We start from the raw sequence: 15,876 nt of genomic DNA, 5'->3' as shown, positions 1-15,876 counted from the left end.
ATGGGCTGCTAAACAACCTCCAGACACAGGGCCGCACTCTGAGAAGATAAGATGCCACTTCTCTCCCCAGCCTACCTGTATACTGGCCTCGGAAGGTGACCCTGTCTGACCTCCTGGCACTGCCCACGCCTCTTGTTTCATCATCAGAAGATGCCCATTGTCTATCCTTGTTGAGACTTTTACTCTTCTTAGAGAGCAGGTGTGGGGAGTTGGGCTCAGATTCAGAACCTGGGGTGCAAAGAAGGGGGCTCAGTGGGAGAAGTGGGTGGAGGCCAGGCAACTGAAGAAGTGTGGGAGCATCTTAAGTTGAACGTATGGCTTTGAATTCCCAACTGACTCTCATTAAGAACAGAGAAAACAGGGGCCTGAGCGGTGGCGAGGCAGTAGGGCATTTGCCTTGCACGCGGCTGACCTAGGACGGATCGCAGTTCAATCCCCCGGTGTCCCATATGGTCCCCCAAGCCAGGAGCGATTTCTGTAACCCCTGAGTAATTTAGTAACTGAGCGTCACCCAGTGTGGCCCCAAAACAAAACAACAGCAACAACAACAAAGAACAGAGAAAACACCAAGAACTGAGCTATGATAAACCAGAGATGTCTGGACACTGGCAAACCATGTCATGTCATGTCATAGTTTTCCCAGCAGAGGGCGCTGTGCGAGCCCCTTTCACTGCACAGAGCAGGCAAAGAGCCCAGCACAGCTGGAATAATCTGCCATGGGGCCTGGGCTGGGCCCTGCCAGAGAATCCAAAGTGTTGTTCCTTCCAGCAAGTTCTGCGCCTGCAGATTTGGGTCCTTTTCTGCACAATGCAGGTCAGCGGCCCCCCTCCCTCCACCCTTTGTAGAGGTGGAGATGGAGCCTTTCTAGTCACCGAGGCTGTCACAGAGTGTGCTGTTTCAGAGCATGACACATGTCTGAAACAGATCCTCTATGACACAGGCATGTGTGTCCTCAGCTGCTATGGTGGTCCCTAAGCCCAGATCCCTGAGCACCAACCAGGCCCTACCAGGTGACCTCCACAATCAGTCCTGGCTCCTAGTCACTTACTCAGGGTCTTCTGGGGCATCTTCCGTGGCACTGAGGAGGACCTAGTTGGCCGCCTTTCTGTGGGGACAGCTGGCTCTGCGTCTGTGGGTTCCCCAGACAGTCTCTCCGTGGATTTACTAGAAGAAGGAGAGAAAGGATTGAATGTGGTATTTGAAATTTGGAAGACTATTAGCAAGAAGGCACACCTAGAGAGAAGCTTGTAACACAGGAGGAAGAGGTCAAAAGCCAAGACCAAAGATGCTGGCAGCTGTCACAGTCTCTGGGTCCCTTGGTTTCCTCATCTAATAAATGAGGGTGAGAGTGGCCATGATCTCAGAGTGTGGCTGGAAGATTTTCACGTCACATTGAGCACAGAATCCGGGGCTGCAAGAAAATCATTCCAAAAAATCTCTCTGCAGGCAGGCAGGGCTAGCACCTGATTTACAAACATGAGTTCATGAGTTGGATCCCCACCACCAGTCCACATGTCGAAGATACTCTTGGCAGGCACCTTTGCTGTCTGAACCCATGGGTCTCCACAAAGTGTCTGATCTTTGGTGCATTGCCACCGAATGTTTGAATGTCACAACCACCGAGTGTGTGAGAGAAAAATCACCAAAGAGAAAGAAAGGGTAAAGTTTCAAAAATAAAAAAAAAAGAGCTTACAGATTTTATGTCCTCATGAAACAGTGAATGAATGAATGAATGAGTAGCTAAGTGAGCCCAAGTGAATGAGTGAATAAGTGAATGAATGAATGAGCATGTGTATGAGTAAATGAATGAGGAACTAAGCAAGTGATGGGCAAATGACTGAGTGAATGTATGAATAAATTAGAGTTAATGGGTGGGTGAGCAAGTAAGAGAATGAACAAAAGAGTTGAATGGGTGAGAGGTGAGAGTTCTAGAAATGTCTAGTTCTTCAGTTGGGCGATGAATCCGGGGATAGTGATTTATTGTGCTTTATTATTATAGCTCCTGTTAACACAGTGTTGAATATGATCTTTGGTGCATCAAAAATTACCCAGCAACACAAAAAAGGCAGTGTGAATAAATGAAAGACAGTGGATATGTATGTAATGTCCATGGCCAAATGCACCAGGAAGTGGCTGCCTAGTCACAGAGGTGGGAGATTGGGGGGGGGGGGGTCCCTTACCTGCCATAGTGTGTTCCCCGGATGGGTAAGGCATCTGCTCGCCGGTCTCTAACTCTGGTGGGGCATTCCAAGGTGGATGGTGGGTGCGTAGGGCTGCTCTGGGGTGAACGATGCAGAGAGTCCTCCAACCGCACCCGAAGCTGGGACACCTCCTCCTGCAGCTCTTGGATGGCCTTGCTGGGGTACAAAGGGAGAGAGAAATAAAGAATACAGTGATTTGAGGTTGCCACTCTGGGGTGTGTGGGGATGTGTGAAATAGTGAGTTGTGCGTTCCACAATCCCTAGAGGAAGAGGGATCCCCATGCCCCACGTCTGGGTAGGATAAGAGATACACGCAGATTCAGCAGCAATTTCAAGGCAGGAAATAATACAACACACAGTTGGGAAGGAATGGCAGGCCAGAGATTCACACCACAAGCTGTTCACCACAAGCCAGTTGCTTTACCATGTGGAACTATGAGCCAAGATGGCAGCTTCCAGGACCGGAGAGATAGCATGGAGGTAGGGCATTTGCCTTTCATGCAGGAGGTCATCGGTTCGAATCCCGGCACCCCATATGGTCCTCCGTGCCTGCCAGGAGCAATTTCTGAGCATGGAGCCAGGAATAACCCCTGAGCACTGCCGGGTGTGACCCAAAAACCACACACACACACACACACACACACAAAAGATGGCAGCTTCCCCTTCAGGCCTCCAGAGCAGCCTTTATTGGGAAAAACAAAACCCACCCTCAAGGGGAGTGGGAAAGGCCAGATAAGGAGGCAATGGGGAAACATCTTTTTAACAGGAAAACCAAAGGAACCAATCTAATTAGAAGGCAATATGAGGACCAATCCAAAGGCCTCTATCAATAGGGTGGACATAGGTCCTGTGATTCTCTAATGCTCCCAGGTGCCTGCCTTCCTTATTGTGCATTTTAACACTTGAGGCTCATGTTCTTGTAGATGCATGGATCAGAGAACATCCTATGAGGTCTACCTATCGCTGAAATGACATTGGTGAAGACAGATCCTAAGATGGCGAAATCCCTGATGAGGCCAGATCCCAGGCGAGTAGAGCACTCACAAATAGCACCCACCAGCCAATTGGGGAGAGTAACTCCATTTACTATAGGTGGGAAATGGATATTTATATTAGGGGAGAGGAGGGTGGGATGTGAGAAGGGATTAAAACAGGGTGTGTGCTTCTGTGTTTAGGGAAGGCAGAGTAAGGGATTAGGAAAAAACTGTGTGAGCTCTGGGTTTTAAAACAGGGTATGTGGTGGGGGGGAGAGGGAGAGCCGGGAAATTGGTGGTGGGAATCTTGTACTGGTGAAGGGGGGTGTTCTTTATATGACTGTAATCATACAACTACAATCATATTTGTAATCACGGTGTTTAAATAAAGATAATTTAATAAAAAAACGGGGTATGTGCTTAACATCCCCTCACACGCATGAGCAGAAGAACTTCCTTCTTCTGTTTGTCCATAGCCCTCAATGCACAGAACAGAGAATAACTTCCTGTGAGATCTATCCATCACCTTCATATTTATGGAATAGAAGAATTTCCTGTGAGGTCTGCCCATCATCCAAATATGCATGGAGCGAAGCAGAACTTCCTGTGAGGTCTTTCCGTCACCCTCCCATGCACAGAGCAGAGAGTAACTTCCTGTGAGACCTGTCCATCATCGTCACATTTATGGAATAGAGGAATTTCCTGTGAGATCTGTCCATCATTCTCACAAGTCCAGAGGAGAGCAGAACTTCCTGTGAGGTCTTTCCGTCACCCTCATATGCACAGAGCAGAGAGAAACTTCCTGTGAGTCTATCACCCTCAGATGCACAGAGTAACTTCCTGTGAGATCTGTCCATTATCCCCATATGCATGGAGCAGAGCAGAACTTCCTGTGAGGTCTATACATCACCATCACTTACATGGAGCAGAGCAGAACTTCCTGTAGGCCTGGCCATCATCCTCATATGCACAGAGCAGAGCAGAACTTTCTGTGAGTCTGTCAATCACCCTCAAATGTAGAGCAGAGAGCAACTTCCTGTGAGTCTGTCCATCACCCTCAGATGCAAAAAGAGCAACTTCCTGTGAGGTCTGTCCATCACCCTCTTAAGCACAGAACAAGGAGGAACTTGTCTATCTATCTAAACAACCAGTGAGCCAGCCATTAGCAGGCAAGACATACACTTCTGGTGACAATCCCCAAACCTCACAGCTCATATTGAGAGAACATTCCTAAACTGGCCTCCCAGACAGATCAGAGGAAAGGGCTGGCATGGCGAAGGAACCCAGACACAGACCTTCACGCTGCTTCCCACTGCCAGAGGAAGGTGCAGACAAAAAGCAGGGGATGCTCTCTGCAGGAAAACCCCCAAAACAACTGACATCTTGGGGGCAAGAGGGTCTCAGTGAGCCACAACCATTTCAGGAAGAAATACTGATTGCAATTCTCTACAGTTGATTGCAGCCCCTTTAGCCCCTGAGATGAAACTGGTATCATGGATGCCCCCCCCCCCCCACTGAAACCCCTACCCACGGGACATGGGCGCCTGGGCTCAGCATGGCCGTCCTCCTTTGAACTGATGTGGGTTCTACATGCTCTCCTTGGACCAGCTCCTAGGTATGAGGGGACCCCCCTCTTTTCGGTTCTTCTCTGGGAGGAGGGTCTGCAATGGTCAGGACTGGCTCCAGCCCTCAGGCAAGTACAGGAGGGAGCCGGAGAACATGAACACAGAGCAGAGAGCAGCCAGCACAAAAGGGGGAGTGGTGAGTAGTCAGGGCAGCAGGTCTCCCTGGCAATCCCCAGGGAGATTTTTGTTGGGGTTTCCAAGCCTAGGTGTGGTGGAGGCTGCAGCAGTGAGGACTCCCTTTGCCAGTTAACCCCTGCATGTCTGCGCACTGGATTCACATGGGTTGCATGCAGAAGCCATCTGTGCTGAAGGCCACTGCCTTTATGGACAGGGCATAAAAGTCCCTTGTAGAGTCCTGGGCTCTGGACCCCTGTCCTCTGGGCTGGCTCAACACCCTTCCTTCCTGGGTCCCTATTTCTGAGCCAGCATCTTGCAGGGGAGCCCGATACTTGAGCCATTCCGGATCCTTTTTCTTCTAGGAACAGCCCTTAAAGTGAGCAGCACCCCAACTCCATGGGCCATGAAATTTCCCCAAAATATCTTCAGTCTCCAGCACCACCCAGTGTCCAGAGAACGTTTTTCAGCTTCAGCCTGACCATGTGCCCACTGCTTAAAATCCCCTTTTGGGGCCATGAGAGATAGCACAGCGGTGTTTGCCTTGCAAGCAGCCGATCCAGGACCAAAGGTGGCTGGTTTGAATCCCGGTGTCCCATATGGTCCCCCGTGCCTGCCAGGAGCTATTTCTGAGCAGACAGCCAGGAGTAACCCCTGAGCAATCCCCTTTTGGATCTCAGGGGGGGGGAGGTCTCTTCTTTTATAGGGGCCATGCCTTGAGGTGGGGATCCCCTAAGTGGTTTAACCTAGGCCATCGGTGACCACTGTGGACTGATACCCAGGAGTACTGATAGTGTGCTAGGTTACCCATTATTTTACCTAAAATGAGGGTCATCCCTTGTTCTTTTGTATGTTTGTTTACAACTTGGATTGACCCCCCAAACAGAGATTGTCTTACTTGTAAACCTGTGTGGGACTGGCTCAGGATAGCCTGAGCTATCTGTCCTTACTCTGTCCTTACTGCCCCACCCAGGGGTGGTCTCTGTACTCAAGAAAAATAGCAGTTCTGGCAGGCAATGGAGATATGAGGTAGAAGAGGCCAGACTATACGTGTTGCACCCTCTGCCTCACTTGGATTATTTCATGCCTAACTCTGATTCAGACTCTGGGGTTGGAGATAAGGTGCGTGGGGTGATTTTACAATTGGGGGCCCCAGATTCACACTTGGCAGTGCTTAGGGAAGACCAGGACCACCCCTGGCAGTGGTCAAGGTAGGAGTATCCTTGAAGGGCCAGGGATCCAATTCAGAGTCTCATATACATTAAGCATATGTTCTCCCACTGGAACTACGGTGCCTGGCCTGGGGAGCCTGCAAATAGTCATAGGAATTTGTCGCAGGGTCCAGCCACCATCCAAACCTGGCCATGGCATCAAGACATTCTGAGACTCTCCTGCCTATCACACCCCTTTTATTTTATTTTATTTTTTTGAAAGACATTTCTTTTATTTTTTCTTTTATTATTTTATTTTATTTTATTAATAATCATTATCTTCTCTCTTTCTTTCTCTCTCTCTTTCTCTCTCTCTCTTTCTGTTCTTTCTTTTTGGTTTTTGGGCCACACCCGGCAGTGCTCAGGGGTTACTTCTGGCTCCATGCTCAGAAATCGCTCCTGGCAGGCTCAGGGGACCATATGGGATGCCGGGATTCGAACCAATGACCTTCTGCATGAAAGGCAAATGCCTTACCTCTATGCTATCTCTCCAGCCCCTCATTATCCTCTCTTTAGACTCAATCACCTGGCTGGTATAAAGGCTCTGCCCTAAAAAGTGGTGGGAGTACTCTTACCTTTGTGCCTTTGAACACACACCTCTCCCTCCGTTCCCTCTACTGGGGACACTTTCCATCATTCCTTTTTATCTTTTATTTTTGGGGGATCACATCCAGCAGCACTCAGGGGTTACTCCTGGCTCTGCACTTAGAAGTTGCTCCTGGTAGGCTTGGGGGACTCTATGGGATTCTGGGAATCGAACCAAGGTCCATCCTGGGTTGGCTGCATGCAAGGCAAATGCCTTACTACACTACTATCACTCTGGCTCCACTTTCCATCATCCCTGAGGCCAAATAAGATGTCATTTCCTCCAAGGATGGCTTCCAAGAAGCTTCTGGCCAAATTAGCTGGCCCTGCTTCTGTGATTCTCACAGCCCCTGAGCCTTGGACCATTGCCGGTCTGTCCCCCTGGGGTACAATATCCCACTGCTTCCTTTGTAGGAGGAGATATGTAGGAGGGCAAAGATAGAGGTGTCTGAGCCACTTTCATATTCCAGGACCCAGTGGGCCAGAAACCTCTCATTTTGTACCTGATGTAGGTGGGAGCCTGCAGGGCTGGAGGTCACATGTCATCAGCTGAACCCCACCACACAGACAGTAACAACACACAATCCCTTGCAACTTCTCGAGAAAGACATCCCAAGATTCATCATGACTGTCCCACTGACATTGCAACAGCTTGCTACTCTGCCTCTGTTCAACAGAGCAACATGCAACAACATGGAAAACCAGAGGAGCCTAGAAAATAAAAGATGGTGGCAAAAGCAGGGAGAGGCGTCTCAGGACTCCAGAGGTGAGTCCCTGGCCATTTCCCTCTAGCTGGATACATGCCCTCTGAGTTCGTATCAGAGGGGCCCCACAGAAACAGTCTTGTTCTATGCCATGGATGAGAACGTTCTGAACCGGCCTCTCCCCAGGCATCACTTTCCCAATCTGATCTTGGAGCCCCAGTTTCCCAGCTGATCACCCCACTTACTCTCGGCCTGCCCTGGTGAGGAGGAAGGAGGAGGTGGTCTCTTCTGGTCCACAGGCCACAGCTGTGGGGGCTGGCATGGGGACTGGGCTCATTGTCACACTTCGAGGGAGCTGCTCCGAAACTTCTTTGTGCCCCTCCTCGAACTCCGAGCCAGGAACTGCAAGGGCAGCAGAAATATCAAGGTGAGTTTGCACAGAGATGAAACTTGGGGGGACTGGAGAGATAGCACAATGGTAGGGCATTTGCCTTGCCTACAGCCAACCTGGGACGGACCGGGATTCAATTCCCGGCATCCCATATGGTACCTTAAACCTGCCAGGAGCAATTTCTGAGCACAGAGCCAAGAGTAACCCCTGAGCATCACCGGTTGTAGCCTCAAAACTAATCAATCAATCAATCAATCAATCAACTGTTTAAAAAAAAAAGAAACTTGGGCTTACCTGGGTGCAACAGAGTTCAGGAGGAAAGGAGGGAAATGGGTCAAGCTTCCCCTTAGTATGAAGTTCTGTGAAAGGTCTTAGATCCAGGACAGGGGGTTTCTAGGGCTTATAGAGTTTCTTCTAGCCTCATAACTCTGCCCTCCTTCCAGCTTCTCATTCAAGACTTCAGCCCACACCCCCAACAAGAGTGCATGTTCTTTCACCCAGGACCCCCACACTCCAGCTAGCCTGTATCTCCAGGACAGACTATTTCCTGACCCCTCAAAAATGACACACACATACTTTTTCTTCTGCATACACTTCCATAGAATGTGTTCATAACTTTAGCTTCTCAAAGGACCGGGCAAACCAGAGGTTAAAAATCCACTCAGATATGGGGACAGACAAGAGCACAGAGGATAGAATATTTGCCTTGCCTGTGGCTGACTTGAGTTTGATCCCTGGCATCCCATATAGTCCCTCAAGCAATGAGTAATTCCTAAATGCAGAGTCAGGGTAAACCCTGAGCACTGCCAGGAGTAGCACCCCCCCCAAAAAAAAAACAAACTATGGTAACATCTACACAATAGAATACTATGCAGCTATGTGAAGAAAAAGAGTCATGAAATTTGCTTATATATGGATAGACATGGGCAGTATCATGCTGAATGAAATAAGTCAGAGGAAGATATAGAATGTCAGGGACAGATATAGAATGTTCTCGCTCAGGGGCTGGAGGGCTGGAGTGATAGCACAGTGGTAAGGCATTTGCCTTGCATGAAGCCGACCTGGGACAGACCCAGGTTTGATCCTTGGCATCTCATATGGTCTCCTATGCCTGCGAGTAGCAACTTCGGAGCAGAGCCAGGAGTAACTTCTGGGCTCTGCCGGGTGTGGCCCCCCCCCCAAAAAAAAGAAAAAATGATCACGCTCATTTGTGGATACAGAAGACATCATATTATTTTAATTCCCAAAGATAATAGAAATGAGGGCCAGGAAGATTGGCCCATGGCAGGAGCCTCCCTCGTCACAAAGGGGAGGAAGGAAGAATGCAGTTAGGGCAGAGAAGGGACCACTGAGAGCATGACAATTGTAAATGATCACTTTGAACAAGAACAAGAAACTGGGTGCTAAAAAGAGGGAAAGTGTTGACACCCTTCAGTAACAACAGTATTGCAAACCAAAGTGTCTAGAAAAGAAAAAGAAAGTAAAAGAGATGAGAGGGGCCGGAGAGATTAGCATGGAGGTAGGGTGTTTGCCTTGCATGCAGAAGGATGATGGTTCAAATCTCGGCATCCTATATGGTTCCCCAAGCCTGCCAGGAGTGATTTCTGAGCATAGAGCCAGAAGTAACCCCTGAGTGCTGCCGGGTATGACCCAAAAACCAAAAAAAAAAAAAAAGAATGGAGCTGAGAGTAGTAGCCTCTGGGCACCGCCAGGTGTGGACCCACACCAAAAAAAAAAAAAAAAAAAAGGCCATAGGTAAGACACCAGATCCCAGAGGCTTTGTAGTAAGTGGTTTCATTTATACACTGGTCTTGAATTGACAAAAATTCACAGTAAATGCAGAACAGTGCAGGGTCTCCCAGGAGCTCACAAACAGGTGTAGACAGAAAAAGAGGGTGAGTATGAGGGCGGAAAGGACCCATGGGGTCTGTTCCATAGAGTAACTGCATCCACATCTGTATCAGAACATGATTTTGGGGGCTGGAATGATAGCACAGCAATAGAGCATTTGCCTTGCACTCGGCCAACCCAGGATGGACCCAGATTTGAGTCCTGCTATCTTATATGGCCCTGAGCCTGCCAGGAGTGACTTCTGAGCACAGAGCCTTGAGTAACCCCTGAGTGCTGTTTGGCGTGACACAAAAACAAAAACAAAACAAAACAAAAACATTCTGTGCTCAAGTTTTGCAAGATGCTAGTGCGAAATGGGGTGGGGAAGGGTTCAAACCCCAGCATCCCATAAGGTCCCCCCAAACACCACCAGGAATGCTTCCTGAGTGCGGGGCCGCCACATGTGGCCCCCACACAAAGAAAAGTTCACAAGCCAATTTGAAAGGTGAGAAAATGATCTTAGCAGCATAAACTGACTGACTAGGATGAAGTCCCCTTACAGAACAATTTCCTGGGGTCCCTGAGGCCCTAAATACAGCCTATTTTCACAGATGGGGCACTCATGAAATGATGAAATTATGTTGAATGAATTTAGTACCTTTTGCAACCTTCTGCCAGGATTCCAGGTCTGCTTTAAGTGTATAGAAATAAACACACACAACTGACGGGGAACAGCCAAAAGGCATCCGCTCTCAGTCCCCCCACGCCAATAATTTCAGTGGTTCTTACAATAAACCTGTATGACATCTTGTATCTGAAAGTATATTCCCTGTTTCGTTGTTCACATTATATCATTCGCACCAGTGCTAGGAATGAAGGCCACAATACCCTGACTCTGTGGATTGAATTTTGTTTGGTATAAACAAACAAACAGCCAAATGTGGCCATGCTCAGGGCTTACTCCTTCCTGGCTTTGCTCTCAGGGATCACTCCTGGTGAAACTGGGACATCATATGGGCTCAGACCCAGGTTGGCAGTATGCAAGGCAAGCACCTTTCTTGCTGTTTAACTGCTTCAGCCCCCCTGGATTGGAGTTTCCATTCCTGCCTCCCAGCTGCCTCCAGGTTCAATCCTGCCCTGGCGTAGCCACTCACCTGTCTCCACAGATGACGCCCTCCCTGGATAGAAGCTCCGTGGTCTGTCCCGAAGTGGGGTCTTCTGAGCCGAGAGGTGACTCTGGGCTCGGTTCTTGCCTAGGCTGGGCTCAGAGGCTTTTCTGAGAACCTGGGGAGTCGTGGTCTGAGTGTGAGAGCCTCCAACCCAGGCTGCAGGTTCGGTGGTGGTCTTTCTCATTATCCTTGGAGTGCTGGGGGATCCAGAAGGGAGAGAGGCACTGGGGAGAGATACAGAGACCAGAAAGTCTAAACTGCACTACATGCTAAATCGGTGAGTGCCTAAGTATGGGACTGCCAAGCCCCAAATCCCAGGATTTATTGGGGATCCCATCCTACTCTCCTGCTCTGTGACACACATCTTCCTTTCTGAACAGCAGAGCTGTAGCCTTGCCCTGCTCGAGTCTTACAAACTGATGAATAATTTCATGTTACTTTTTGTTTTGGGGCCATACCTGGTGATGCTCAGGGGCTACTCCTGACCCTGTGCTTAGAAATCGCCCCTAGCTTGGGGGACCATATGGGACACCGGGGGATTGAACCCTAGGTCAGCCACATGCAAGGCAAATGCCCTACCACTGTGCCCAATAATTTCATTTTTATAACTAGAGAGGATCCCAGCTTTCGCCTGCTGTGGGAAGACCCCTGGTCACCCCTCTCCTGCCTTTTGCTCCCCCAGGCCACCCTGTGCCAGTGTTCATTCATTCCCCAGCCCCTCATTTATCTTTCCCCAAACACATCTCCAGCTTTCTGGCTACTCAGCTCGGTGACGCTGGGCCTATCTGTCGCTTGCCCTCTCTGCATCTTTGTTCCCCTCTATCACTAAGATGAAGTTGGCATGGGGGGCTGAAATCTCAGAGATGGTCCAGCACATCCTCTCCCCTTCAGGGGTTCCCAGGATAACCAGGTGGAAAACAGACAGGACAAATGCAGGGAAGGCTACCTAATGTGGGCAAGCCGGTGCTCTGGGGTCTGGGTGAGGGGCGATGCTCGGCTGGTCTCCGAGCCCACAAAGCCGCTGTCAGTCTCTGGAGAGGCCATCCAGGGCTCCTGAAAGAGGGAGATTCCCCTTTAAGAGTGAGGAACGGGCCTGAGCACACAGTGCACCCTAGGAATCCTGAGCAGCACATTCCAGAAGCTTCCAGCCCCTGAGGCTGTTCAGTTCCAGCTCCCAAGGCAGGCCCAGACCGGGGAGTGGGGGTGGTGGGTCCTCAGGAGCCTGCAAGGGGCCAGTATTACAACAGGGGATCCCGATCCTGGGACACAGGGCACCTGCTGTTCCCTAAGGAGACCAGGGGAGGAAAAGGAGGAGGAGGAGGAGAAGCAGGAGCAGGCTCCTCCCTCCCAGACTCAGGACTAGGAACACAGACCCAGCTGACACAAGCAGTTCCTGCTCACAGGGCTGAGGCCGGGACACAAACATGTTGCCCCATGAGACCCGGCAAAAGTCAGTGCTCCACAGGCACAGGGGGGTGTGAGCACACTTGAGGATCTGTGTGCCTGTGTGTACAAGAATGTGGTGTTGATGTGGCATGTGTCCATGTGAGTGGACATGCGTGTTTCTGCGTGTACATGTATGCACATGTATGTGCAAATCTGTATGTCTGTGTGGACATTTATGTGGACACCGGCATGCTAGTATCCTTGTGCTTGCATGTGTGTATTCATGGCATACGTGTCACATTTCCACAGTGATGAGCTTGTTGACAACTTACTGATAGCAGAGGGGCCAGAAGATAATAAGGCGGTTATGGCACATGCTTAGATGTACCCAACCTGGATTCGGTTTCTAGCACCCACATGGTCCTCCAAGCATCAGCAGATGCAGCCCTGGAAGCCCACGAGCATTGCCACATGTGACCCTGAAGGCCCCGGACACCACCAGGGTTCCCCGGATCTCCCCACATTTTGACACTTCATCCTTGGGACCTTGCACTGAGCCGACATCCTCATTGCCTGAGATTCTCCAACGGAGGCCCCTGAGAATCACTTGAGAGCCTCCAACTACTTCTTCTGTTGGGGGACAGATGATAGTCAAAAAGGCGCCACAGTTGCTTGAAGGAGCCTCGGGACCAAACCCAGAACCACTTGGTTCTTAGGCACCAATGGTATTGGCTCCCAAGCACAGGCGGATGCTGCAAATGGTCCCCAAACATTGCCAGGTGTGGCATTTTCCACCACCACCACCAAAAAAAAATCAGTGTTATGGCATAAACCAGGCATGGAGCAAAGAAGTCACATATACCCCAAGCTGTGCCCAGCTTGAGAAATTCAGGGAGCAAATACTGAGAAGAAGAGGGTGCAAACTTCTGACAAAGGCCTGGGGAAAGTGGGAAGATGGAGTGACAGCCAACGAGAAACACTGGGCAGGCTGTGAGGGCAGGAACAAGCAGGGGGAAGAGTGTGAACAAAGCTGTAGGAGGTATGAGGAGAAACATGGTTCCAAGCAGGTTCCCTGCAGTCACTTACCTCCCGGTGAGGCCTTCCTGCTTGGCCCGGAGATTTCTGCACAAGCTGCTCAGGGCTGCCGCTTCCTTCCAGGCTGGTCAGGCTGCTCTCGTGGGAGCCCCCCGCCTTAGAGTTCCGAGGGTGGGGTGGCCTGCCTGGGCCTGGAGCAGCTGCCTCGGCCTTGCCCAGGCCTGATGGGTGCCTGTCTCTGGCACTGGGTGCCCGGAAGGCGGGTCTGTTCACAGATGCCATCTGCTCCATGTTCTCCCTGGTAGGGAAGGAGAGACATGTCAACACAGAGTCCAGGCATGGGCAGGGGAGCATGGCTATGACACAAACTCTGATGCCAGACTCCCCCTGGGTGACCACACTGGTCCTGCACCTTGTAGCCGTGTGACTGTGGGCAAGACACTGCCTGATCAGATCTCAGCTGTTCTCAACTGCAGAACGAGTGTGGCCACAAAACCGCCCATTCTGCTGCCATGGAGAGAACATGGAAACATGCTAAGGCACTTTGTTTCCCAGGCCCTGACTGCTGGCAGTGTCCCTGGCCCAGCCACTTCCGTCAACTCCTGGCCGCTCCACAAGCCTGAGATCATGGTTATAAATAGAAGGAAGGTCTCACAAACAGAAACTAATGCTGTAAAAGAAGACAAAAGGCTGGAAAACAAGGTTTTCTATTCTACGTAGACTGCTGGCTGCTGAGAGCTCTTGGTTTTATCCATAATGGCCTGATCATCTATTGATTCACTGACCAATTCATTGATCAATTCATTGATTCATTGATCCAATCACTCATTCATCCATTCATTTTATTAACTCACTCATCATCTATCCTTTTATTTACTCACTAATTCATTCATTCAATCACTAATCCATTCATTCATCCACTAATCATCCATCCAATCATTTATTCACTCACGTCATTCACCCTTTCACTCATTAAGTCATTCACTCACTAATTCACTCTTATTCATCTATTCATACGTTATCATTTATTCATTATTCATCCCTTCATTTATTCACTTATTGATTCTTTCAGTCACTCAACCATCCATCCTTCATTCTTCCAATCATTCACTTACTTGTCACTCATCTCTTCATTTAATCACTCACTAATTCAACCATCCATTCACTCATGCATTTATTTTTCCTCCATCAGCATTAAACCTGCTGATTGAGTGGAAATCAAAAATGGTCAAAACTACATACCCAAACCAAAGTCCACAACAATAGAATCAAGAGACCCAACTACAATACGCTATGCACAAAAGGGACCTGTCACACTAGCAGTCCAGGGGGCTAAGGGTGGAGGTGTGGGATGCATGCTGGGAACTAAGGTGGAGGGAGGCCAACACCTGGTGGTAGGAATGGCCCTACCTCACTGTCATTATGTACCTAAAACACAACTGTAAAAGACTTTTCATTCACATTGGTCTCAATCAAAATTATTAAAAAGAAAATGTCCTGCTAAGTCTGTCTTCATGATGGCCTTAGAAGGGCCAAGGCAGGAAAGTTCAATGTGATTCATCCTGCCTCCACACCTAAGGTTACCTCTCAACATAGTCTAGGGAACCCCCCATTTTGGGGGATGTTTTGTGTGATGCCTCTGAAAATTCCCTCCTCTGCTGCTAAGGGCTGGCTCATGGGACAAGTGCCCTGTGTTTCCCAGAGCACAACAGAGAAGATTCACTGATATACCTAGTAGCCCTGTGACTTCTCCCAGTCTGCACTGAGTGGAGTCTGCGAGGCTCCATGGTTCCCAGAACTGAGCTGTGCCCCTCCTCATCCTCCTGCTCTTCATCCTCCTCTTGTTCCACCTCATCCTCCTCATCCTCAGTCCTCAAGCCTTCTGGGAGAGATTTAGCACTCAGGTACCTGTGGAGACACAGAAGCAGGGATGGCTCAGCATTGGCAGCCACGAGCCAAATTCTGGGAAGATCCCCTGCCCGTTTCTGGGGAGGTCCTCACCGCTCCAGGAGGCCTTGGAAGTCCTGTTCTGCCTGCCTCTCCTTATGCCTGAAAGGGGCTGGGATGCCCAGACTCTGGTCTTCTTCTTCATCCTCCTTGCTGCAGACCACACGTGTCTCCCTCCTGGGGTGTGGCTGGTGGGGGCCAGTGCTGGTGGCGTCCAGCTATGGGGCCAGAGAGATGTAGGGGTAGAGGTTAGATGGGGCCTGACCTCCACTTCTGAGGACTGACCCTGTCCAGGCACTCAGGGAAACAGATTAGACTCAAGAATTCCATCCACTCCCACATTTTTGTGACATGGGGGGGGGGGGCTGTGAAAACCAAAGTCTCCTAGACCTAGGACCAAGGTGGTCCCAAGTCCCCAGTAAAGCCACTGTATTTTTCCACTCTATAACTCCCCATAGGCAGAGGGTGTTAGCCCAAAGATAAAACCACAAAATGTACCCTCTAAATGGCAAAACATGCTCTGTTCCGATGAAATAAAGTAGGTGGGTCCAAATGTTCCACCAGATAAGGACCCCTTAACACAAAGCTAAGTCAGCAATGAGTTGGGACATCCATCCTAAAACATGATGTAATATGAGTACAAAAATTGGGCCAATTGTGTAAGTGTTGAAGGGTGAACTGCTGTATTAACCAATGAAATGTTT

The 15,876-nt window shown here is 49.7% G+C and overlaps 1 protein-coding gene across 1 annotated transcript in view; it reads right to left on the bottom strand.

Moving 5' to 3' along the window:
• Positions 1-15,876, bottom strand: part of AKNA (AT-hook transcription factor) — a 51,753-nt gene that overhangs the window by 11,779 nt on the left and 24,098 nt on the right. Inside the window, exons 9-17 of the mRNA XM_049773797.1 lie at positions 15,227-15,390; positions 14,957-15,133; positions 13,277-13,523; positions 11,751-11,857; positions 10,790-11,028; positions 7,660-7,816; positions 2,181-2,357; positions 1,049-1,164; positions 76-228 (exon numbers count right to left, since the gene is read on the bottom strand). Coding sequence (XP_049629754.1) covers positions 76-228; positions 1,049-1,164; positions 2,181-2,357; positions 7,660-7,816; positions 10,790-11,028; positions 11,751-11,857; positions 13,277-13,523; positions 14,957-15,133; positions 15,227-15,390 — 1,537 coding nt within the window. The remainder of the gene's footprint in view (positions 1-75; positions 229-1,048; positions 1,165-2,180; positions 2,358-7,659; positions 7,817-10,789; positions 11,029-11,750; positions 11,858-13,276; positions 13,524-14,956; positions 15,134-15,226; positions 15,391-15,876) is intronic.

This window comes from Suncus etruscus, chromosome 5 (genome assembly GCF_024139225.1).
Source record: "Suncus etruscus isolate mSunEtr1 chromosome 5, mSunEtr1.pri.cur, whole genome shotgun sequence".
Classification (NCBI taxonomy): domain Eukaryota; kingdom Metazoa; phylum Chordata; class Mammalia; order Eulipotyphla; family Soricidae; genus Suncus; species Suncus etruscus.
This window is presented reverse-complemented; position numbering and strand designations above follow the sequence as displayed.